Source organism: Danio rerio, chromosome 4, assembly GCF_049306965.1.
Source record: "Danio rerio strain Tuebingen ecotype United States chromosome 4, GRCz12tu, whole genome shotgun sequence".
In the NCBI taxonomy this organism is placed as follows: domain Eukaryota; kingdom Metazoa; phylum Chordata; class Actinopteri; order Cypriniformes; family Danionidae; genus Danio; species Danio rerio.
The window spans coordinates 2,316,079-2,343,590 of record NC_133179.1 but is presented as its reverse complement, the minus strand read 5'-3'; the positions used below and the strand labels follow the sequence as shown (position 1 = coordinate 2,343,590).

General features: G+C 34.7%; 1 protein-coding gene across 6 annotated transcripts in view; it reads left to right on the top strand.

The window, feature by feature from the left end:
* The window catches only part of si:dkey-97m3.1, a 48,443-nt gene extending 21,257 nt beyond the window's left edge, over positions 1-27,186 (top strand). For 2 of the 6 annotated variants that reach the window (XR_012401390.1, XR_012401391.1), the window contains 11 exons: positions 1,000-1,226; positions 15,980-16,155; positions 17,828-18,007; positions 18,971-19,148; positions 20,333-20,377; positions 20,843-20,961; positions 21,192-21,259; positions 21,810-21,981; positions 23,201-23,330; positions 23,664-24,017; positions 25,817-27,186. Coding sequence is in view for 4 of the 6 variants with exons in the window: in XM_005164445.6 (XP_005164502.1) it covers positions 1,038-1,226; positions 15,980-16,155; positions 17,828-18,007; positions 18,971-19,148; positions 20,333-20,377; positions 20,843-20,961; positions 21,192-21,259; positions 21,810-21,981; positions 23,201-23,330; positions 23,664-23,791; positions 25,817-25,979 (1,548 nt within the window). In the remaining 2 variants the exon portion in view is untranslated. Of the gene's footprint in view, positions 1-999; positions 1,227-9,250; positions 9,513-15,979; positions 16,156-17,827; positions 18,008-18,970; positions 19,149-20,332; positions 20,378-20,842; positions 20,962-21,191; positions 21,260-21,809; positions 21,982-23,200; positions 23,331-23,663; positions 24,018-25,816 lie in introns of those variants that run through there. The other 4 variants (XM_005164445.6, XM_068219477.2, NM_001083089.1 and 1 more) reach the window with 3 other exon arrangements.
* Positions 27,187-27,512: the final 326 nt, after the last annotated feature.

The window sequence follows — 27,512 nt, the reverse complement described above, 5'->3', positions numbered from 1 at the left end:
CCAATCAGAGAAGTGATAAGCCATCTGCCCAGTCAGAGTAGAGACATCTGACCAATCAGAGAAGTGATAAGCCATCTGCCCAGTCAGAGTAGAGCCATCTGACCAATCAGAGAAGAGTTGAACCATCAGACCAATTAGAGGAGAGCCATCTGACCACTCAAAACAGACTGTGTTCAGAGCAATGTAGGGCCATCTGTCCAATCAGAGCAGAGGATAGCCATCTAACCAATCACACCTGACATACTAAATTATTTAACCAGTGAAGGGGACCAGTAAAGATGCAACAAGGCCATCTGACCAATCAGAGAAGAGTTAAACTAGCTGACCAATCAGAGAAAAGTAGAGCCAGCTGACCAATCTAAACTGACTGGGCCATCTGATCAAAGTTAAGACAGGAAGCAGTAAAAGCCGTCTGACAAATCAGAGCAGAGGAAAGCTATCTAACCAATCAAAACAGACTGAACCATCTGACCAATCAGAGTAGAGAAGAGCCATATAATTGAGAAGTGCCATTTGACCAGTCAGAGAACTCAAGAGGACCAGTAAAGACACAACAAGGCCATCTAACCAATTAGTAACCAATCTAACCAATTAGAGCAGTGTAGTACCAAGTGACCAATCGGAGCAGATCTGGCTATCTGAAAGGCGGGGTTAAGGCAGACTGAACTCCTGTTTCAGACAGTGTGAGAGATGAACCGATGCTGTAAATGTTGTTTTTTTTGCCCTTGCACCTGTTATAAGAAACCTACAAAACAAAACCAGCAACCTTTAATGACATAATTGGGCCACTATAGAGGGCGAGGCTTAGAAAAGAGGTCAGATCTTTTTCAGTTCAGTTTTCTTGTGTAAACCCGATATCAAAAGGAAACACAGCTAGATGAGCTGACTGTATTTGTCCAGCTGGCAGAAAGAACAATGCTATCTGTTAGTGGGGAGCCGGAGGTGTTTTGACTGGTAAATCAGGTGAATTGCTGCTCATCGTCGTGTGTTTTGTCTCAGTGTTCAGGAGGAAAGGTGTTCATCTGTCATCTTTCGTCATGGGGTCGATCTCGGAGTGGTACGCGGGGAAGAACGTGCTGATCACGGGTGCCACAGGCTTCATGGGGAAGGTACTGGTGGAGAAACTGCTGCGCTCCTGTCCTGACGTCAACGCTCTCTACATACTGGTCAGACCGAAGGCGGGTCAGTCCATGTCTGAGCGCGTGCAAGACATGATGAAGTGCAAGGTGAGCGCTTCATTTCTGCTTTTCCCTCACCTATTCTTCTCATTGTGTATCGAGTGTTGAGGATGTTTTTACCCACTCTGGGCTGATTTTGAGTGTTAGTTTGGACACAATGTTCTCTGCGTTTCAGCAAATGCAATGATTTTTGGTGACGAATTTTATTTTGACACATATTTTGGGAAAATGCTTTGAAATTTTTACAAAAATTTACAATACACTTAAAATTGACTCCCCCTTTCGTTATGTTGGGGGCTGTTTTTGCCCCATTGACTTCTATTATAATCACATTTATTGATTGCAAAGCCATGACAGCATATAATCATGCATTTTTCATTGTTGCTGGGTTTCCCTGCTGGGAAGAGCTACAAGCTGTCATTTTTACTGTTTATGACCACTTAAAAACAAAGCTTAGTTTCTGCCTTCTATAGGGAGTTTTATATTCTGTTTGTGGTTCTTATTTTTTTTTTCTGTTATAATATGTAGTAGGTTATTGTGTTTATTTAGATCCCTATTAGCCACTACCAACATAGTGGCGATTTTCCTTTGGGTCCAGTAAATAAAATGACTAAGTTACATCAAATCATCTTCACAACCCATACAAAACAAAAACAACAACAGCAGAAAAAAAACAATAGAAACAAATACCAAAACCAATTATGTCCCATTAACTGCCTCACCAAGGTGCAAAAATGTTTGGATTGCATTTGTTAACTCCTAATGTCGCTAGTTAGCACACTCAATGCATTTTTTTCAACATACCACATCATTTCTAAAATATCTTCCTCTACCAAATAGTTGATATGGCTGTTTATGGTTAAAGGACCAGACTTAATACGTATACTATGAAAAATTGGAAAATATGAAGTGTAAGAGCAATTTGTTTTAACCTCCTAAACTCATTTACTTTCAAATTTTAAGGTCTGTACTGGTTGAATACCCCCAAAAGTGGTTCCATTCTCTCATCTGTTGGAATAGAATAACTTTTGCATAGATTATGATCGAGACAGTTTTTCTTGTTTCTGATTACTGACATATGCAGGAACTAACAAAATTAATTAAAGCAACCTAGACCACACAGAACCTGAAAGTTACAATTTGAGTTTACTATATATATATATATATATATATATATATATATATATATATATATATATATATATATATATATCAGCACCTCTTTTTTGGAGGGGTTTATAATAACACAGACAACATATACAATTCATCACCCTAGAATTATAAGGTTCTATCTGACATTTTTGTTAAAATTGAGTTATTGACATATTCATATTAAATGACAACTTACATTATGGGATGTTTTTTTAAAAGTTGTTTACATTTTAAGGCTTTTTATAAAAAAAAATTATAATAATAATTTTACACATACTATTTGCTACGGAATGTAAAAACTTTGAAGCTCAATACCTCTAAATCATTCTGAATGCAGATAAAACCTTATAATTCAAAGGTGACGAATTATTTTAACCACTTTCAACAGTGTTTTATAAAAATTTAAAGGGTTCTCTTTAAAATTATACCAAACTTTTGCATTTAAAAACCTCTGCATGTGGATTTGGGAAGCTCTTTAGTTAAATTTTTTAAACCCTGTGGAAACCTCCAACACGAGGAGAACATGCAAACTCCACACTTAAATACCAACTGACCCAGCAGGGACTCGAACCTGAGACCTTCTTGCTGTGAGAGAGCATTCTACTCACTGCTCCACCATGATGCTATTATTAATATTATTAATGTAATTATTATTATTATTATTCCAGAGATGGGTTGCAGCTGCAAAGGCATCCGTTGCGTAAAACGTGCTGGATAAGTTGGCAGTTCATTTCGCTGTGGCCACCCCGGATTAATAAAGGTACTGAGCCGAAAAGAAAATGAATGAATAAATTATAAATATTTCTCTATGAAGTATATTCTGTTGTACAAATTGTGATCATATATTTAACTGTGTCTATGTCTTACTCTGTCTCTGTACAATATAGGACAATCATAATATTTATTCATTCATTTTCTTTTCGGCTTAGTCCCTTTATTAATCCGGGGTTGCCACAGCGAAATGAACCGCCAAATTATCCAGCACATGTTTTATGCATGCCCTTCTAGCCACAACCCATCTCTGGGAAACATCCACACACACTCATACACTACAGACAATTTAGTCTACCCAATTCAGCTGTACCGCGTGTGTTTGGACTTGTGGGGGAAACCGAAGCACCCGGAGGAAACCCACCCGAATGCAGGGAGAACATGCAAACTCCACACAGAAACGCCAATTGACCCAGTCGAGGCTCAAACCAGCAACCTTCTTGCTTTGAGGCGACAGTACTACCTACTGCGCCACCGCGTCGCCGCAATCATAATATTTCAGACACAATTACAAGTCAAACCAAACTGTTATTTTTGCAGGTTGTAGTTATTATAGTTTCTGTGTGTATATGAAACAATATTTTTGTCTTAAATTAATTTGTGACGGGCACTTGAAGTGATTTTGTGCATCGTTTATTCATTCAAAACTTGCCATTATGTTTCATGTTAAGCATTAAATTGCATTCATGCCATATTTTCCATATCAGCAGAATTACATATCCCATAATAATACCTGCAGACTGTTTGTGTATGTATGTATGTGTGTGTGTGCATGGCAGATAAACCAGATCTAGTTCACACCGTCACCAGAGTCACATTAATATTAAACCCTTCAACCTCATTGATTGAATCTGGCTTGTAGAAGAGAGGAAGTGACACGTTCAGTGTATCGAGGTCAGGAGTTCGCTGAGGTCGGCCATTGTAAACATTTGCTCTCTGCGCGGTGAATAGAGCAAGTGGTGCATCGTGGGATGGCGGTACTGTATGTCTGTGCCAGTCGAGCTCTGCCGCCTCTGGCACAAATAATCCAATTGTGTGTAAAAGAGAGAGAGAGACAATACTGCTTCAGTTCCTCTGCTGCCATGCCTATGGGGGATCTGTGCTCAAAACACACACACACACACACATACATACTGTTGAAATCAGTATTATTAGCCCTCCTGTATATATTTTCCCCATTTTCTGTTCAACTTAAATAATATTTGACTTCTTCAAGACACTAGTGTTCAGCATAAGGTGACATCATGCTGTATAACTGCAGGTTATGTTTATATACTGTTCGCCCTATACACAACTCCTTTTCTAATTTTGGCTGTGATGTATTAACATGCAACGTTGCACAGTGGTTAGCACTGTGGCCGCACAGCAAGAAGGTCACTGGTTCGAGTCCCGGCTGGGCCAGTCGGCATTTCTGTGTGGAGTTTGCATGTTCTCCCGGTGTTGGCGTAGGGTTTCCTCTGTGTGCTCCGGTTTCCCCCACAGTCCAAACACATGCGCTATAGGGGAATTGAATTAACTAAATTGGCCATAGTGTATGAGTGCGAGTGTGAATAGGTGTTTCCCAGTACTGGGTTGCAGCTGGAAAGGCATCCGCTGCGTAAAACAAATGCTGGAATAGTTGGTGTTTCATTCCGCTGATAAACAAAAATGAAAATGAATGAATGAATGTATTAACATGAACCATTTGTAAAGCTGTGTTATAACTATTGGGGAAAGAGCAAATACTACATATACTAATTTAATTCAATTTTTAATTTAACTTAATTTAATTACCTGAGGCTCATGAAAGAGATCTGCTTTATCAGTGCTGTAGATCACGCTTCTCACTGAACCAGACTGAATTATTCACATACTGCCGCACACACACACACACATTGGTACTGATGGTGTACTGAGGACTCTCCATAGGCGTAATGTAGTTTATCATGTAAAAACAGCTTTTTAAATGGCCTAAACCTAACACTTTTTTAAACCTTTTTCGTTCTATATATACAAATGCATATACATTAGCTTTTTTATTTAATAACATGGCATTTTTTAAGCATTTACATTGGGACATAAGACATGTCCTCATAAACCATTCCAATGTGTAATACATAAGTCATACATGGGGCCAGACAGAGTCTGCGGACATTTTTTGCTATTTCTGCACAGAATTTTGTTAAATATCTACAGATTTATGCTGAATTATTTTGGGAGAATTGTAACTAAAACCTTAATATATGAGCTAAAAAGTAATACCTTTTTAACTTTTATTTAATGTTTACAATGCAAATCCAATAAGATCCACTTAATTTGGTAAAAAAAAAAAAAACGCAAGTCACTCTTATAATATATGTACTTACACACTGTATTGTAATTAAATCGTATGAATATCTTCATATTAGTCAATAATATTACTGAAATTAATAAAAAAATCTGAATAAATCTAAGTTTATACACATTTGCACAAGTAAATAAACAGAATCAATCAAATCATACACATTTCTGTCTCCTTGTGAACCATCCAAACCAGCACACACACACATAGATCTGAGCATTTATTCAACTGCATAAAAACAGCAGAAGGAGAATGTATTTATTAAATGTGATGTTTTTCTAGTTCAGCTTCTGACCACAGTGGCATGATCATAATAATAACACAACAAAAATCACAATGAAAACATCATATACATCTATATTATGATAATACTGATGATATAATCACAATAAGTTAAGTTATACCCAGTTAAAGGGAGGATTATTAGCCCTCCTAAGAAATTGTTTCATATTTTCCAAAGGCGTTTTATTTTCACAGCATTTCTTATTATATTTTCTTCTGGAGAAACTCTTATTTTGTTTAGTTTGATAGAAATACAAATGTTTTTTTTACTGCTAAGGTCAATATTAGTAGCCCCTTAAGAAATCTTTCTTTTCAGTTAGCTACAGAAAAAACACTGTTGTCCAATGACTTGGCTAATTATCCTTATGAATAAACAGCTAATATTTGATTAAAGCCTCTGGTCAGTGTTGACAGCTATTTAATTAAAGACGAGAGCACAGAACCTGCTGAAAGACTGTTTCAATCACAAAACAATAGAGGTGTTTGTTTGAGATTCAATAGCTTCCCACATTCACTTTTCTTTCCCCCAAACACACACACACACACAAGCTTCAGAGCATTCCTGACATGTATAACCTACACACACACTAGCACATACTGTACAAACACACACACATATACGTACGCATACTCATTTACATTTAAAAACATTCTCGAGTTTTAAATCAGTCCATTAAACACACACACACACACACGTGCATACACATTCTCTCTCACACAAACAAATGATCTCTCTCGCACACACATGCTCTCATACTTTCTGCAACACACATGCATGCAAGCACACACACACACACACACACACACACACACACACACACATACTCTCTCTTTACACACACATACACATACTCTCTCATGCACACACATACTCTCAAACTCTCTGTAATACACACACACACATACTCTCTCTCTTTACACACATACTCACACACACACACATACTCTCGCTCACATGCACACATATACTCTCATGCTTTCTGTAACACACACTCATAATCTCTCTCTTTACACACACACATACTCTCATACTCGCTCAAACACACATACACATTCTCTCTCTATGTGTCTCTCTCATACACACACACACTTTCTCATATTCTCTCTTTCTCTCTATCTCTCTCACACACACACACACACACACACACACACACACACACTGACTCCTGATGCGACCTAATGAAGTTTCTATCTGAGGTCAGAGAGTTTGCGGAGCGCTGACAGAATCTGTCCGTCTGACCCATAATGCTAATCTGAGTCTGATAAAAACTGACCTCACAACAGTTCAGCACAGGTCCGGTCAACTGGCGGTCAAATACAGCTCAAACCACAAAGATGTAGAGCATGAGGACATATACAAATAAAAGAGGGTAAAATACCCAGCAAAACTACCAGCACGGTGTATAGTAAATACACACTACCTGACAGAAGTCTTGTGGTGGATCCCAGGTTTAAGAGCAACAAATAATAACTTGACTTCTAGTTGATCATTTGGAAAAGTGTCAGAAGGTAGATTTGAGCTGCATCCCAATCATCACTAATACTGCAGAAGACCTACAGGAACCCGCATGGAGCCAAGATTCTCAGAGAAATCAGTCAAGTTTGGTGAAGGATAAGTCGTGGTTTGGGGTTACATTCAGTATGGGGGCATGCGAGAGATCTGCAGAGTGGATGGCAACATTTGTGCTGCTCATTACATTACAAACCACAGGAGAGGGACAATTCTCCAGCAGGATATCGCAATATTGAAAATCAAGGCATGATCATATTTTATTGTGGTCAAATCAGTGTAATCTAGAGGCCTTTGCCTTTCATATAAGCCACTTCTGACACCAAATGATCAACTAGAAGTCCTGTTATTATTCGTTGTTTCTAAAACTTGGATAGGCGGCAAGACTTTTGTCAGGTAGTGTATATAACACACACACATATTGCATTAAAAAAGTTTGCTTGGCTCATTAGTTAGCACTGTCGCCTCACAGCTAGAAGGTCACTGGTTCAAGTATGTGTGGAGTTTCCTCTGCGTGCTCAGATTTCCTCATTGGCCAAACAAATGCGCTATGGGTGAACTGAATAAACTATATGGCAAGTGTATTAATGTCTGAATGTGAGAGCGGTATTGGGTTGCTGCAGGAAGGGCATCCACTGTATAAAACGTATGCTGGAATAGTTGGCAGTTCATTACACTGTGGTGACCCCTGATAAATAAGGCACTAAGCTGAAGGAAATGAATATTGTGTAATGGTTGCCCATGCAGCACTACTAAAAACTAATTTACAATATGAATCTAAACACACAACTCATCTAGATACATGTATAGGTATGGGCCGGTATAAGATTCTGACGGTATGATAACCTTGGATATAAATATCACGGTTTCACTGTATCACGGTATTGTGATTACTCTAATATATATATATATATATTTTAATGTCTGGGTAAAAAAACAACAACTTTTTTCTCCTTTGAAAGCAATATATTTTATTTTTGGAGACATTTATAATATTTCGGAGCAGTAAACATGTTAGGCTAAATCATTTAAATGAATCACTGACTTCTGCTGTCTTAATTTATTTATTTTTTTAAACACAGATTTCCTTACAATTTAAATGGCATTTTTGGAGATCTTTTCTGCTGGAGATACTGTTAACAAAAATTAAAATCTTACACATACAGTTGAATTATTCGCCCCCCCCTGAATTATTCGCCTCCCTGTTTTTTTTTTTACTTTAATTTTCCATTTAACGGAAAGCAGATTTCTTCATCACATTTCTAAACATAATAGTTTTAATAACTATTATTCTAATAACTAAAAATATTTCTAGTAATTGATTTATTTTATCTTTGCCATGATGACAGTAAATAATATTAGACTAGATATTCTTCAAGACACTTCTATACAGCTTAAAATGACATTTAAAGGCTTCACTAGGTTAATTAGGTTAACTAGGCAGGTTAGGGTAATTAGGCAAGTTATTGTATAATGATGGTTTGTTCTGTAGATTATCGAAAAAAAATATAGGCTAATAATTTTGTCCTTAAAATGGTGTTTAAAAAAAATCAAAACTGCTTTTATTCTAGCCGAAATAAAACAAACAAGACTTTCTCCAAAAGAAAAAATATTATCAGACGTACTAAAAATGTTCTTGCACTGTTGAACACCATTTGGGAAATAATTAAAAACGAAAATAAAAATTCGAAGGGAGCTAATAATTCTGACTTCAACTGTACCTTAGGAACGGTCTCACAGAACATTTTGGCGGTTTTAAAACCTTGACCAAACTGCGGTATACCTTAGAAACGGTTATCATCCCATACCTAGACACAGGCAAATAAAACCGCAGTGATGATGAGTTTTCCATCAGTGTTCATGGAGCGTCGGTGCTTTTTATAGACTGATGAGTGAACATGATGAAGCTCTCGAGGTGATGCTGACTGAACGCAGGGGCCATCATATATGGAAATGCAGTTTTTGACTTCTGAACTCGCTCTTTTATCGATGTGGTTTGTGGTCGGTTGCCATGGTGACAATTAAGGAGTGTTTTCCAGAGCAGCCTGAGGTAGAGAGAGAGAGAGAGAGAGAGAGAGATCAGGTTTACTGAAAACAATCAAACCTGGAGCTCATCTGTGTGGATTCTCTGGAAATAAACTCTTTAAAACACGTCCTGCTGGTTTGACCGAGCGCTAGGATGCGATCCAATGTCATGCCATCACAAAGGCAGGAATTTTATGCTTCAAAAATGATGGTGGTGAAAGACAATATCACCTGCGGCTTGAGGAGGAAAACTTGAAAGGAGGAATAAAATAGGGTAACGTGTAATCAGGTTCCATTAGTTAATATTAGTGAAGGTGTTTATTTACGTGACCACTTGAAGTCAGTGTGTGTGTTTAAGTCTGTGTCTGTCTGTGTGTGTGTTGACGAGTCTGTCTGTGTGTGTATTGAGTCAGTGTGTGTGTGTGTGTTGCAGCAGCATATGGAGGTTTTCATCCTCCGCCATGAGGGTGTGTTTGTGTTTTTGTTGCCCAGCGACTTAAACCGCAGCAGGAAGTGTGTGTGTGTGTGTGTGTGTGTGTGTGTGATGATGATGATGCAGCTCTGCTTTCCTTCATTCTCTGCATTTCTCACACACTTTCACATTCTTCCTGATCCGCATTCTTCAGCGCAGGGATTTTCTTCTAACTCTCATCTTCATCTGAGCTTTCTGTGTGTGTTTGTATGAGCATGTGGTGTGTGTGTGTGTGTGTTGGCTAGACTGCACTCTTGCTCCATATGTTGTCTGATCTCCAGTAATCTGTCTTAATGGCAGTTTTGCATTCAATATTGAGCTTTATTGCTGTCATATTTGCATGTGTAAATGTGCGAGGACACAGGGAACGTTCACCAATTGATTTTTATATTAAATGCCATTGAATGCCATTTCTTCTATATTTGAATACGTTTTGAATGTAAAAGACAAGACAGTTAGCAAGATAACGTTAGTAATGTTATCATGTACAAATGTGGATTATATGCTGAGTTAAAAAGCCCTGGCGATGTGTGTGTGTGTGTCTCACACCTTCTTGGGAAAATCTTGAGTGCATGAAGACGTTGTGAAAGCAAATTAAATCAGTCCATGTCCTGACATGATAGCAGAATTTTCCAGCTCAGAATGTGCTCACAGAAAACTCCCCTGAAATTCCTGGACAACTGTGCACTTCCTGAGATGTGTGTAATACAGCTGCTCAGTTTAATATATGAATATAATAAAAATAAAGTAAAAACAATTACAAAAATAAATAAAGAATAAATAAATATGATACAAAAAAAAGACAGTTTAAGGAAAGGTTCTAAAAGGAGTGTTCTAAAAGGAGTTTGCTAAAAGGAGTGTGTTCTAAATAGAAGGATTCTAAAGTGTTCTAAAAAGGAGTGTGTTATAAAAAAGTGTTCTAAAAATGAGTGTGTTATAAAAAAGTGTTCTAAAAAGGAGTGTTCTAAAAAAAAATCTAAAAAGTGTTCTAAAAAGGAGTGTGTTATAAAAAAAGTGTTCTAAAAAGGAGTGTTCTAAAAAAAATCTAAAAAGTGTTCTAAAAAGGAGTGTTCTAAAAAAAAATCTAAAAAGTGTTCTAAAAAGGAGTGTGTCATAAAAAAGTGTTCCAAAAAATGTTCTAAAAAGTGTTCTAAAGTGGAGTGTTCTAAAAAGTGTTCTAAAGAGGAGTGCTCTAAAGGGGAGTGTTCTAAAAAGTGTTCTAAAGATGAGTGCTCTAAAGGGGAGTGTTCTAAAAAGTGTTTTAAAGATGAGTGCTCTAAAGGAGAGTGTTCTAAAAAGTTTTCTAAAGAGGAATGTTCTGAAAGGACTGTTCTAAAAAGTGTTCTAAAAGGGGGTGTTCTAAAAATGAGTGTTCTAAAAGGGAGTGTGTTTTAAAAATGAGTGTTCTAAAAAGTGTTCTAAAAGGGAATGTGTTCTAAAAAGAAGTGTTTTAAAAGGAGTGCTCTAAAAAGGAGTGTTCTAAAAGGGAGTGTTCTAAAAAGCGTTCAACAAGATGTGTGTTCTAAAAGAAGTGTGTTCTAAAAAGTGTTCTAAAAAGGAGTGTTCAAAAAGAAGCGTGATCTAAAAAGGTGTGTTCTCAAAGAAGTGTGTTTTGAAAGTTCTTTATGGAACAACTGAATATAAAATGTAGATGTTATTTGCAGTTAGTCTCCCTCTGGTGCTTATTTGCATATTGCATGCTGATTGGTCTTTCTCATTCATAGTGATGATCACTGATTGGTGCTGTTCTGCCATTTTTATGTGTACATTTTATAATTCTTTCAAAAGACGAGGGAAAATAAATGCAGTGTCATATGTAGTAAGCACACATTAATATCATTTACCTTTCAAAACAATAAGAGCAGATCTGCCAGCTCATTTACTTTGACTGTGTGAAAGTGAGTGAATGAATATGTGTGTGTATGTACATGCATGTGTGTGTGTGCACGAGGGTGTGCATGGTTATGTGTGTGTGTGTGTGTGTGGCTCTACAGCTGTCCTCATCTGTGTGCCCTCAGCAGGTGCCCGCTGGCGGGTCACTCTGGTTCACCCCTCTCTCTCTTGCACACACATACACTTCACTCTGATTGGCTGCGGCGCTTGCAATCTGCCACTTGGAATTGTGGGTAGCATAAGTCAGCACGTGTGTGTGCGGCCACAGAGCCGAGAGACACAGAGATCTGCAAATCCTCTTTTCATATCAGATTACGCTGACAGAAATGACTGGAGAATGTATGTTGAGTGTAGTCCGCCGTCCGTCCGCTTTAATGCTGGCTGTAAATATAAGGTTTTCATCAAGGCTGCTGTTTTTATTCATTACATAAACATCAGAGTTGGTGACATAATATGATGAGATTTGTCATTTGCATTTTGCCGTTTGGCCAACAGAAAATTACATAATATCCCCGCAAAGGGTGCACTGTCAGGAAAACATCTACAGATCACATGACCAGAGAAAGAAATCATACTTTTATTTGTAGTAAAAATGATGCGGCTGTTTTAGGGAAATATAATTCATAATATTATATTTATAATTTAGTAATATTATATTAATAATTATATTTAAATTGTGTACAATATATTTATAATATATAATTCATAACATTATATTTTAATAATATTATATTTATATTTTGCACATTGTTTATATAATTCATAACATATTTATAAAAGTTAAATAAATGTTACTTAAATTACATTAAATGATTTAGAACAGGGGTTTTCAAAGTGTGAGGCGCGCCTCCTCTGGGGGGCGCCAGAGCATGTCAGGGGAGGCGCGGGAAAATATTATATAATAAAAATATAATTATTAAGTTTAATTATTATATGTATTTTTTATTATATTTAAACGTTTTAATTAAACAAAGCTAAAAAAAAATAATACGTCAAAAATAAGAAAAACTTTTTAACCCAGAAGGCCATAGCTGTGAATTCACTTCTGTTTGGCAAGCCTGCCAATACAGGTATATGCCTGCTAATACAATGGATCGGTTTCTGAGACCCCCCAATTCAAAGCCTTCAAGTTCAGGGCTTAAACCCAAAAGACGACGATATGATTATCAGCATTTGAGTTTAGGATTTACGTGGACAGGACCAGCTCATGAACCACAACCTTTAAAGAGCCCATATTATACATGAAATAGGGTCATATCTTGGTTGTAAGGGTCTCCAACAACAGTCTAATATGCATGCAAGGTCAAAAAACACTTTCATGGTCTTATAATCTGCATTTATTTTTACCTAATTATCCCAGCGACTCCTGTATGAATCGTCCAGTGATTCATTTGTTCCCAAACCCCTCCTTAGCGCGAAGCTAATCTGCGCTGATTGGACCAATGACAGTCTGTCGCGATTGGTCGACTGCCTTCAGTCAGAGAGGGAAATGGCCAATAGCTAATCAGCAATTTAAAAAGTAATCACAGTTCATACACGCTCGATAGTGTAGGCGTGAATTTTAGCTGCCACACTATGGCGAGTGGATAGTGCCACGGATAACCGAACGAAGGAGACAGTCGTGTACTCGCCATACCACACACACACAAAAACACACACACACCTCCGGATGACAACGCTCCCGCTTCCGCCCGCACCCGCCAGGTTTTAGCCTGAGAACCCGCTCCGTTTTCTGCCCGCCGCGCCCGGTCCCGCTAGAGCGGAGAACACAACCCAAAATCACCCAGTATACAGTCCAGACAGCCAAGCTGTCTGTATAGACACATACACACAGCACAAAGCACACAGAGCTCGTTCGTTCGTTCGTTCGCTCTCTCTCGCTCTCTCTCATACGCTCTCTCATACCAAGCAGACTCTCTCTTTCTAATTCGCATAGCAATATCCGTGATATTGCTAGACAGCCCGCTCCCGTCCCAAATTAAACCCGTTACCGACCGCTCCCGCGATTTATTCGGAAATTTATTCCCGCGGCTGTCCCCGCGCCAGATTTCTGCGGCGCGGGAATAAATTTCCGAATAAATCGCGGGAGCAGAACTCTAGCATGGAGCTCCATAAACAAACAGCACGCGTCGCGTTTTTAACGTGACTTTGCACGCGATAAGATAATATATCCAGTTAACCTGATACAGTACACGCGGTTACAAGTAACAAATCACAACTAAATACATTTGCAAGCTAGAGTCAACGAGGCAACAACTTTAACCGCACGTACTTACACTTGAGAAATGGAAGAAACCCATCCTGACGTCCATCAGTTACTCTTTACTGATCCTTCCTTTAACAAACTCAGATGAAGTATTCTTTGTAGCATGTAGCTTCCAGAAGTTTCCAACTGCTTGGTTATAATGCTGAGGTTTCATCTTTGGGTAGAGACTCAATATATCCATCTGCAGTGTGACTTCAATCGACCGGCATGTTTGTGTGCGTGTGTTTGTGGGTGTGCGTGTGTTTGTGGGTATGTGTGTGTGTCTGGGTTTCTGCGTCAGAGGGCGGGGCCTCAGGTTTGAAATCTCCCGGGTTTGCGCGTGCACGTGAATAACTTGGTTTCGTTCGTACGTCATGGCGAAACACCTAATGAGTCGGTATCAAGGCGACTCGTTCGAAGCACTATGAGTCGACTCTTTTATAGATGAATCAACAGTTTTAAACACTGTATTCTTACAGATTTAAGCCTTAGCTGGATACTTCACTTCACTTAGAGCTGTGTTACACACTACATGGAGGGGAATTTTCAAAAACCCATAATATGGGCTCTTTAAGTGTGGTTTGTCAAGATATTTTGGCTAATGACAGCATGAGACCCGCTAAACTTCGACTGTTTTGACTGGGATGAACAGTTCTTGGATCTGTTCTATTCATATTGAACCATCATCCTAGTTTTAAAAACGTCATATTAAAATACTTATTACTCTGTAAATAATTGCACTTTCATGCAAATGATGATAAAAGTGAGTTAACAGTCTGAAATCTGTCTGTGTCTTTATTTATACTGTATATATATATATATATATATATATATATATATATATATATATATATATATATATATATATATATATATATATATATATATATATATATATATATATATTTGTGTGTGTGTGTTTGGGAGGTGGGGGGCGCCAATGGATAAGTTGTGTCAAAAGGGAGGCCCACTGTCTTAGACTATGAAAACCCCTGATTTAGAATAATGTTTATATTGTGTTACTGTATATGTTTTTCAGTTAAACGTGTTTTTTATTATTTATATTTTTTATTTTTTATTTATTATTTATTTATTAGGACATTTTTGTGTAATTATATGCATACTGTTGTGTGTTGATATTTATTATTTGAATCATCACAACAGAAACATAATTCTTAATATTGTCAGTGGTGAATCATATCATGTTTTTATTAATATGGAATATTTAAGTTAGCATGTGTTTTTAATTAGGTGCATGCATTTCCCAATTCTTCTTTATTTTAATGTATATTGAGATTGTAATTTTAATTGACTGGTTTTTAACTAACAATAATTTTAGCTATCATGAGTGGGGATTCATATTAAGTTTTGAAAAATATGTGTATTTTATTATGCTTATTTATTTTATTACGCTTATTATTATTATTATTATTATTATTATTTAGTGTTTTTTTTATTTAGTCATTTATTTTATTACATTCATTTATTGAAAATTAAATACATTTGCTCCAATTATTTTAATGTCTCTTAAAACTGTACTGTTAATTATTTGTTTGTCTGTTTATTTGTTTGTTTGTTTATTTATTTATTGTAATTTTTATCTGTTTTTTTTTTGTTTATGTATGTGTTTAATTATTTGTTTATTCATTCATTTAGTTATTTATTTATTTGGTGTTTTATTTCTTTATTTACTTTTATGTGTTGTTCAATTTATTTATTGAAAATACATATACTTGCTGCACAACTTCCTGTTAGTTTAATGTCCCTTGGGAATGTTCTATATTTGCTTATTGTAATTTTATTTCTTTATTTATTGTATCATTTATTTAATATTTTATTTATTTTTTTAATTGTTTTATTTTTTTTTATATTTTGTTTGTTACATTTTTTTGTTATTAGGTGTTAATTCAAATTACCCTTACTGTAGTGTTGTTTTTAATGCATTTATCTTCTTTATTAGATATTCACAGTGCTCTCAATTAATACAACATAATCCCCTTTCATTGTATTGAAATGCTCTAGTAAATCTTACTTGATTGATCATGTTAACTACTGCACAAGTAATGCTGTGTAATATGCAGACTCAGCAGCGAGTGTAATGAGTGTGGATGTGTGTTTTCTGTGTGTGCAGCTGTTTGACCGCGTGCGTGAAGATAATCCAGAGTTTCATCAGAAGATCATCGCCATCAGCAGTGAATTAATGCAGCCCGGTCTGGCCATCAGTGCACAAGATGTAGAAACACTCACTTCCCGTGTGCACATCGTCTTCCACTGCGCCGCCACCATACGCTTCGACGAGCCGCTCAAGTGAGTGACCGACACAGACAAGTCAAAGTTATCCACACTGCTGGGAAATATTTATTCTTTCCAATATTCACCAAATGATGTTGAACAGATTCAGGAATTTATCAGTGTTTCCTCTAATATTTTTTCTTCTGGAGAAAGTCTTTTTTTGTTTTATTTCGGCTAGAATAAAAGTAGTTATTAATCTTTTTAAAACCATTTTAAGGCCATTATTATTAGCCCCCTTAAGCTATATAAGTTTTGGATTGTCTCCAGAACAAACCACAGTTATACAATGACTTGCCTAATTACCCTAACTTTACCCTGATTAATCTAGTGAAGTCTTTAAGTGTCTATTTGAGCTGAATACTAGTGTCTTGAAGTATATCTAGTCAAATATTATGTACTGTCATCATGGCAAAGATAAAATAAATCAGTTTTTAGAAATGAGTTATTAAAATTCTCTCCATATGAGAATAATGAAGTGAAATGTCATTGAGGCGAGCTGAAGCTCCGGCTGAGGAGCAGATGTTCATAACACTGCAGGAGTGAAGGAATGATGGGAGAAACACACACACATCTGTTCAGACAGACCTTTCAGATCTCAGCATTACATTAGTCCTCTTCTCACTCCACTGTTTCTTTGGATTTAGTTAATTTTATATACCATTAATGTACCATTATTTTGGTTTGTTACACTAACTCGAGTTTGGTAATGTATATAGTATATGTATATTATTGCATTTTTGTGTTTTAATATATGTATATGTTGCTATTTAATTCTGTTATTATTATTATTATTATTATTAATATAATTTATTTATTTATTTTAAATTTTGATTAAAAAAATTCCCATTTTCATCATTTTTTTCATTCTTTATTTGTTTTATTTATTTATTTATTTTTAATTTTGATTTAAATTTGTTTCGCATTTTCATAATTTTTTATTCTTTATTTTCTTTTCTTTATTTATTTTTAATTTTGATTTAAATTTGTTTCCCATTTTCATAATTTTTTTTATTCTTTATTTTGTTTTATTTATTTATTTTTAATTTTGATTTAAATTTATTTAGCATTTTCATCATTTTTTTATTCTTTATTTTGTTTTATTTATTTATTCATTTATTTTTAATTTTGATTTAAATTTGTTTCGCATTTTCATCATTTTTTTACTCTATTTTGTTTTATTTATTTATTTATTTTTAATTTTGATTTAAATTTGTTTCGCATTTTCATCATTTTTTTACTCTATTTTGTTTTATTTATTTATTTATTTATTTTTAATTTTGATTTAAATTTGTTTCGCATTTTCATCATTTTTTACTTTATTTTGTTTTATTTATTTATTTATTTTTAATTTTGTTTCGCATTTTCATAATTTTTTTACTCTATTTTGTTTTATTTATTTATTTTTAATTTTGATTAAAAAAATCACATTTTCTTCATTTTTTTCTTTATTTTGTTTTTATTAATAATAAAATAATATTTAATTAATTTATTTATTTATGCATTTCATTTATTTTATTATTATTATTATTATTATTATCATTATTATTATTTTATTTTATTACACTGACTCCAGTTTGGTAATGTATATTGTATATGTATATATGTATAGAATTATGTATTTTTATGTGTTAATTTACACGTGTAATATTTACGTGTGTATGTGTGTGTGTGCGTGTGTGTTCTGCAGGCACGCTCTTCAGCTGAATGTGATGGCGACGCAGCAGCTCCTCTCTCTGGCGCAGCAGATGCAGCAGCTTCAGGCCTTCATCCACATCTCCACCGCATACGCGAACTGCAACCGCAGACACATCGACGAGCTCATCTACCCACCACCCGTCGAGCCCAGAAAACTCATCGACTCCCTCGAGTCAGTACAGCAAACGTTTCAGTTTGATTAATTTTACTCTCTATTTGCATCTTTTCTAACAAACATGGTCAATCGATAAGGAGTGAAATTAAATAATGAATTTAAAAAAATAAATATAATCAAACTAGTCTTGTAATGACATCTATATATTTCTGCTCACCTCGAATAAGTGTCTTCAAAATTTATAAATGTAATTTAAGTTTTAAGTTTTTATTATACTTAATTTTAATTTTATTATACTTAATTTTATTATGCTTATATTTATAAATATAAATATTTATTTTATGACTTTTTTATTTAAAAAATCTTATTTTATTATATATACATATATACACGCATAGAATATTTATTTATTATATAGTTTTATTTATATTTAATATTATTAACTTAAGTATTTCATTAATTGGTAACACTTTACAATAAGATTGCATTAGTTCATGTTAGATAATGCATTTATTACCGTGAATAAACAATGAACACTGCATTTATCACAGTTTTTGATCTTGTTAGTTACCATTAGTTCATGAAAATACATTAACTACAAAACTAATGCATTAACTAATTTTAGCAAGCATGAAATTGGATGTTCCCAGAGAAGGGTTGTGGCTGGAAGGGCATCCGCTGTGTAAAAACTTGCTGGATAAGTTGGCGGTTCACTCCGCTGTGGCGACCCTGGATTAATAAAGGGACTAAGCTGACAAGAAAATGAATGAATGAAATTGGATGTTAATAATGCATTAGTAAATGTTGAACTGTGGTTAATTAATGCTGTAAAGTATTGTTAGTAAATACATTAACTAATGAAACCCTTATTGTAAAGTGTGACGCATTAATTTTTAAATCTTTATGAATTTTTACTTGCTCTTTGCCATGTATTCTATGATTTTTATTCTTATTAAGGCATCCGTGGTGTTTGTGTTTTGCCTGAGACACTATCCTGACCTGTTGTGTGTGTGTGTGCAGGTGGATGGATGAAAGTATTATTCGTGACATCACGCCGCGTCTGATCGGTGATTGGCCGAACACCTACACCTACACCAAAGCTCTGGCCGAGTGCGTGGTGCAGCAGGAAAGCGCAAAACTCAACGTGGGCATCGTTCGACCCTCCATAGTGGGAGCCAGCTGGCAGGAGCCCTTCCCCGTCAGTCAATATACTTACATTTCATCATCATTCACTTTACAAGAAGCTTGCGTTAGTTCATGTATTTAACATAGAAAGGAAAACAGCAGTGTGTGCACATCTAGGAAAATCTTATGATGGCCATCAAACCAAGTCAAATCTCAAGTCAAAAAACTCCATTACTCATTAAAATAGGTTGTTTTTATTTCTTATACTTGTTTCTTTTATTGTTGTTTGTGTAAAGCACTTTGATTTACCATTGTGTATGAAGTGTGCTATATAAAAGTCAAAAAACCTGCACCAATTAAATTGGTCTTTTGAGAGCTAAAGTGGCAGTGTGCTGAATACATTAACTTTTTCTATAGTTAATGTATTTAATAACATAAACAAACCATCAGCTATACATTAATTACGGTATTTATGTTTTTTAATGTTAATTAATGAAAATACAGTCATTTTATGTTAGTTCATGGTGCATTAACTAATGTCAACAAGCGTGAATGTGTGTTTTAATAATGCACTAGTAAGTGTTGAACTGTGATTAATAAATGCTGTACATGATTGTTCATTATTAGTTCATGTTAGTCAATACATTACCTAATTAATCTTTATTTTAAAGCGTGAGCTATATTTAATTTACCCTAGTCTACATTTTATTTTAATTAAGATGTATTTATTTGAAGAACTATCATGATATAAAACTTTATATATATATATATATATATATATATATATATATATATATATATATATATATATATATATATATATATATATATATATATATATAATTTTTTTTTTTTGCTATATACAATTTTTTACTTGATATATTTATTTAAAGCATGTTTTTATAGTTAGTTTTGTGCTGCAGTTATTATAATTACTTCGTATTTTCATCCTTTGCTAATTATTTTTATTATTATAATTTAGTTTAGGTTATTTATTGGCACACATGTTCCCTGTTTATTAAGGAAAAGTTATAAAAACAAGTTTTTTTTGTTATTTTTAATTAATATTTTGAATTTAAATTGCATTAATTAATGGAAGCATGTTTGCAAAATCTTTGTAGTTGGTTGGTAATGTTATAGCTATAGACTTATTGTGTTTTTAGTTATTAAAATAGTAGTCTTTTTTTAAGTGTTATAATTATTTTATTTTATGCTTATGAACCTTTTATTAATTGCACTTTTTTCTGTTTTCTGTAGGGTTGGATAGATAACTTCAATGGGCCGAGTGGTGTTTTCATTGCTGTAAGTATTTGATTCATTTCTTTGCTCTAATTTCTAAGATCTGATTTAAATTAAAAGCATTGCTAGAATCTTCGTTTTTATCTTTATGTCATTGTATATGAAGCATTTAATTGTATATTTTTGCTCAAAGCCTCTTTTTTTGCTTAATTTCCTTTCTTTTTTCACCTTTTTCGCTTATTCTTTTTTCTTTTTGCTTCTTTTTTCTCATTTTAAACCATTTTCTCTCTTGTTTCCTTCATTTCTGTAGTTTTTAAAGGCTTTAATTGTATCTAAAGTTTTGAAACTTGAGATAAATGTTCAAGTAGTGGATTTTTAAGATATTTTAATTTTAACTGAAATGAAATGATGATAAAATGTGTGTGTGTGTGTGTGTGTGTGTGTGTGTGTGTGTGTGTGTCTGTGTGTGTGTCTGTGTCTGTGTCTGTGTCTGTGTATGTGTCTGTGTATGTGTGTGTGTGTGGTCAGGCTGGGAAGGGTATCCTGCGCACCATGCGGGCCAGTAATGACGCAGTGGCTGATCTGATTCCTGTTGATGTGGTGATCAACCTGACGCTGGCAGCCGGCTGGTACACCGCTGTTAACAAGTACAGGACATTCACACACACACACACATTTACATCAGGCTCGACAACACACACACATTAAAGCCAAGGCAAGTTTATTTATATAGCACATTTCATACACAGTGGCAATTCAAATTGCTTTACATAAACAAGAATAAAAAAAGACAAGTTTAAACACATAAAAAACAAACAATAAAATGATTAAAACAGGTTATAAAAGAAGAATTCACTGCTTCTGTCTTCACTTTCAGACCTAAAACTGCCCTGGTGTACAACTGCACAACTGGAGGAATAAACCCCTTCCACTGGGGGGAGATCGGTGCGTCACACACACCACACGCACACACGCTCACACACATAGACATACACAAACACACTTTCACAAGCTTGCATACACACAAGAACTCTCGCATATACACACACAAAATCACACATGCACACTCTCTCTCACGCACACACACACACACACATATACCCACGAATAAATTAAGCCAATATTCTACTTGTCTATATTAACCTAATGTTGTTTGCAAAGTCCCAGCATTGTTTAGTGTACTTGCACATTTCCTTAAAGCAAACAAATGTATACAGCTCAATATTAATATATTGAAAACACAATGATAGCTAATATATTATAAAAATAAATACAAAATATAGTTTATTCAATATTCTTATTAGTAACAATTATAATTATTGATGTTGTTTATTACATTATATTATTATTACATTATAGAAGTAACTTTCATGAAATAAAACTCTCAGTTCTTCCGTTCTCTGCCACATGATGGCAGTAAAACCTCAGACTGAAATCAGTGTGATGACCCTCCTCCTGTGTGTGTGTATGTGTGTGTGTGTGTTTCCTTCTGCAGAGCATCACGTGATGTCAACATTTAAGAGGAATCCTCTTGAACAAGCCTTCCGTCGGCCAAACGCAAACATCACCTCAAACTACCTGATCTACCAGTACTGGATCCTCGTCAGTCACAAAGTCCCGGCGCTGCTGTATGACCTGCTGCTGCGGCTCTCCGGACACAAACCACAGTGAGACAACAACACACACATATACACTTCATATAGACTCACTCTACACCAGTGTTTGTCAACCACGTTTCTGGAGGACCACCAGCTCTGCACATTTTCCATGTCTCCATAATTTGTGAAAATGTAATTTAAATATATTTATATTATATTGTATTATTATTTATATTATGTTATATTATATTATATTGTTATATTATATATGATTTATTATATTATATTATATTAATTTATATTATATTATATTAATTTATATTATATTATTATTTATATGGTATTATATTATTGTTACTTTAAATTATATTATATTATTATTTATATGGTATTATATTAATTTATATTATATTATAGTGTATTTATATTATATTATATTGTTATATTATATATAATTTATTATGTTATATTAATTTATATTATATTATATTTATATTATATTATTGTATTATATTATTATTTATATTATATTATAATATATTATATTTTATTATATTAATTTATATTATATTATTATTTAGATTATTTTCATTTAGATTATCTTATATTATTTTTATATTATATTATATTATTATTTATATGGTATTATATTATTGTTACTTTATATTATATTATTATATTATTTATAATTTATTATATTATATTAATTTATATTATATTATATTATATTATATTATATTATATTGTATTTATATTATATTATATTATATTATATTATTATATTATATTTTATTATATTTATTTATATTATATTATATTATTATTTATATAATATTATATGCGGAATTTTGTTTATATAAATCTAGAAAAGTTTAAATGTGAAAAGTTGTATTGTTAATATACAAATGTTTTATCTTGTTTATACTATGTAATGCAATCACACTATTAAAATATATAGTATAAATATATGTAATATGCCTAACCATAATAATATGAAAATACAAATATAGATCATTTATTGTGTAATATTAGAAAGTACGTATTTTATTTGATTAATAGTAATTTTTTTCTCTCTTTAGTAATTTTTTCTCTCTTTAGTAATTTTTTCTCTCTTCTGTAGAAAAATATTGTGTAAGATTGTGTAAGTGTATTGTGTAAGTGTAATTATCAGTTTGTGTGTGTGTGTGTGTGTGTGTGTGTGTGTGTGTGTGTGTGTGTGTGTGTGTGTGTGTGTGTGTGTGTGTGTGTGTGTGTGTGTGTGTGTGTGTGGTTTTTTCTTCTTCTTCAGAATGATGCGTATTTTCAACCGTCTGCATAAAGCCATTGGTCTGCTGGAGTATTTCAGCAGTCAGGACTGGGAGTGGAACTCGGATAACATGAACATGCTGATGGCTCAGCTGAGCACCGACGACAGGAAGGTACACACACAAACACACACTAATTTTACTATCCTGGGAAAATGTATTAGATTTCTATAATTTTTATACCTCAGGCTAATGATATGAAAGATGTTCATGATATTTTGTGGCCTGACCCTTACAGAAACATGCTAAACTAAAACATGTTGTGAAAATGTGTATGGTAGTCATGATATTTCACTATATTCGTGATATTTGGCCCTCATAAATGTAGCTAATCTAGTGCAGACTAATACAGTCTATAGGGTTCTCAATCTCACACACACAACCACACACATATATTTCTCCACACACAGCAGACGAATCACTGTGCTGACTCTTGTGATGTTTCAGATCTTCAACTTTGACGTTCGTCAGCTGAACTGGCCTGAGTACATCGAGAATTACTGTATCGGCACCAAGAAATACGTTCTGAATGAAGACATGTCCGACATTCCTGCCGCCAGACAACACTTGAGGAAGTATGTCTATCTGATGATCTTCTGAATCACTGAACTAGTTGATTCACTGAACCACTGATTCACTGAACTGCTGAATCACTGAACTACTTCATGACATTTGGCATTCACAAACATAGCTAAAGCTGAACCATTGATTCACTGAACTACTGAATCACTAAACCATTGAATCGCTGAGCAACTGAATCGCTGAGCTACTGAATCATCGAACCCCTGAATCATAAATCCAGTATGTGTGTTTTATCAGATGTGCATTATTGATGGTGTGTGTGTGTGCGCGTGTGTGTGTGTGTGTGGGGGTTTGTTTGATTAGATGTGCATTATTAGTGATATGTGCGTGTGTGTTTGATCAGATGTGCATTATTGATGGTTTGTGTGTGTGTGTATATGTGTGTGTGTGTGGGTTTGTTTGATTAGATGTGCATTATTAGTGATATGTGCGTGTGTGTTTGATCAGATGTGCATTATTGATGGTTTGTGTGTGTGTATATGTGTGTGTGTGTGGGTTTGTTTGATTAGATGTGCATTATTAGTGATATGTGCGTGTGTGTTTGATCAGATGTGCATTATTGATGGTTTGTGTGTGTGTGTATGTGTGTGTGTGTGTGGGTTTGTTTGATTAGATGTGCATTATTAGTGATATGTGCGTGTGTGTTTGATCAGATGTGCATTATTGATGGTTTGTGTGTGTGTGTATGTGTGTGTGTGTGTGGGTTTGTTTGATTTGATGTGCATTATTAGTGATATGTGCGTGTGTGTTTGTTCAAATGTACATTTTTGATTGTGTGTGTGTGTGTGTGTGTGTGTGTGTGTGTGTGTGTGTGTGTGTGTGTGTGTGTGTGTTTGATTAGATGCGCATTATTGATGGTGTGTGTGTTTGATTAGATATGCATCATTAATTTTGGGTGTGAGTGTGTGTATGTGTGTGTGTCTGATCAATTGTGCTTTATTAATTGTGTGGATGTGTTTGATCTAATGTGCATTATTGATCATGTGTGTGTGTTTGATCAGATTTACATTATTAATCGTGTGTGTGTGTGCGTGCACATTTGAATTAATGAGCATTATTAATCGTGTGTGTGTGTGTGTGTGTGTGCACGTTTGAATTAATGAGCATTATTAATCGTGTGTGTGTTTGTGTGTGTGTGTTTTTGATCTAATGTGCATTAATAATTTTGTGTGTGTGTGTTTGATCTAATGTGCAATATTGGTGGTGTGTGTGTGTTTGAACAGATGTGCATTATCTGTTATGTGTGTGTGTTTGATCAGATGTACATTATTAATCGTGTGTGTGTGTGTGTGTGTGTGTCTGTGTCTGTCTGTGTGTGTGTGTGTGTGTGCGCGCATGTTTGAATTAATGAGCATTATTAATTGTGTGTGTGTGTGTGTGTGTGTATGTGTGTTTGTGTGTATTTGTTCTAATGTGCATTAATAATTTTGTGTGTGTGTGTGTGTTTTGATCTAATGTGCAATATTGGTGGTGTGTGTGTGTTTGAACAGATGTGCATTATTTATTATGTGTGTGTGTGTTTGAACAGTTGTGCATTATTAATTGTGTGTGTGTTTGATCTAATGTGCATTATTAATCGTGTGTGTGTTTGATCAGATGTGTATTACTGATAGGGTGTGTGTGTACGTTTGGTTAGATGTGCATTATTAATGATGTGTGTGTGACTGCGTGTTAGATTAGATGTGCATTATTGATGGTGTGTGTGTGTTAGATTAAATGTGCATTATTGATGGAGTGTGTATGTGTGGTGTGTTTGATTATACGTGCATTATTGATGGCGTGTGTGCGATGGTATGTGTGTGTTTGATTAGATTTTCATTAATGATGGTGTGTATGTGTGTGATCAGATGTGCACTATTGGTGTGTGCCTGTGTGTGTTTGATCAGATGTGCATTATTGGTAGTGTGTGTGTGTGTGTGTGTTTGTGTGTGTGTGATCAGATGTGCATTATTGGTAGTGTGTGTGTGTGATCAGATGTGCATTGTTGATGGTGTGTGTCTGTGTGTGTGTGTTTGCAGACTGAGGAACATCCGCTACACCTTCAACACGGTGCTGCTGGTCTTCATCTGGCGTGTGTTCATCGCCCGCTCTCAGATGGCTCGTAACATCTGGTATTTCGTGGTGAGCCTCTGCTTCAAGTTCCTGTCCTACTTCAGAGCATCCAGCACACTGACACAATGACCACAGCGCACAGGAAGTGTGTGTGTGTCTTCCTCTGCCCAGCACTTCCTACTCCAGAGAGGTGTCTTCAGCCATACATATACAGACACACACAAGCATACAGTTGAAGTCTGAATTATTAGGCCTCCTATATGTTTATTCCTCCAATTTCAGTATAACAGAGAGCAGATTTTTCTCAACACATTTCTAATCATAATAGTTTTAATAACTATTTAATAACTTTAATAATTTCTAAAAACTGATTTATTTTCTCTTTGTCATGATGACAGTCATTAATGTTTGACTAGATATTCTTCAAGACACTAGTATTCAGCTTAAAGTGACATTTAAAGACTTAAATAGGCATATCAGGGTAAAGTTAGGGTAATTAGGCAAGTCATTGACCACATTTACATGGACACTATTCATTCATTCATTCATTTTCTTGTCGGCTTAGTCCCTTTATTAATCCAGGGTCGCCACAGCGGAATGAACCGTCAACTTATCCAGCAAGTTTTTACTCAGTGGATGCCCTTCCAGCTGCAACCCATCTCTGGGAAATACATGGACACTAATAATCACAAAATACCATTAACTAATATAATAACATTTGATGCGTGCCCCCCCGTGACAATATATTAAATATTGCGATCACTACATTGGTTTCCGGTTCATTTCCTAATAGATTAGAAAATTCTACTCTTTGTTTATAAAACTTTGTACAACCTAGCACCACCGTCTCTTTCTGATCTGATTACTAATAACCCAAACCCGATCGCTTAGATCAAATCCCGACTGCAATCTATTGCAAACACCCCGATCTCGTCTCAAATGCAGGGCCGATGAGCCTTTGCAGTTGTGGGTTTGAAACTATGGATTAAGTTACCATTAAAAATCAGAATAGCACCCACTCGCTGTTAAAGACTCATGTTTTTTCAAGTGCATCTAATATTCCCTTATGGCGGTTCCAGGATGTACTGAATTGCTTCTTTCTTGGAAAGTTTTACTGTTGTTATCATGGCTCTATATTGTTGTTTTTATTGAAGTGTATTGCTGTTTTTACCAGCTTCTGCTTTTTTTTATTTTTTTTAAGTTTTGTATAAGTAAAAAACAGAAACAAAAACATTTATACTGTCTATACTATGTTTTATACTGATTAGAAAAAAAATACTAAAATAAAATGATACCACATTCAAGTAAGTAAATCAAATAACAAATATAAAAAAAACAAGCACCAGTCCATCCAAACATGCACCATATAGAGTAAATAACATACATCAAGTCTTACTTGATCAAACTTAAAACATTGAAAAGTAACAGTAAAATTGTCCATGAATGATAAGCACTCTACTTTCAGCTCTTAAAAAGAGGAGCAAGAAAGAGGCCACAGAAGCATCTGCCCTAGCGAAACGAATTCTTTCAAACTTAGATCTTAGACTGAACAATGTTGTGCGGGAAATTGTGCAAAAGAGGTATTTAAGGTTGAAGCAAGCAGTGCAACATGATTGTGGTACATTTATAGTAAACAACGCTTTCGTTATTGAGTTCTCATGT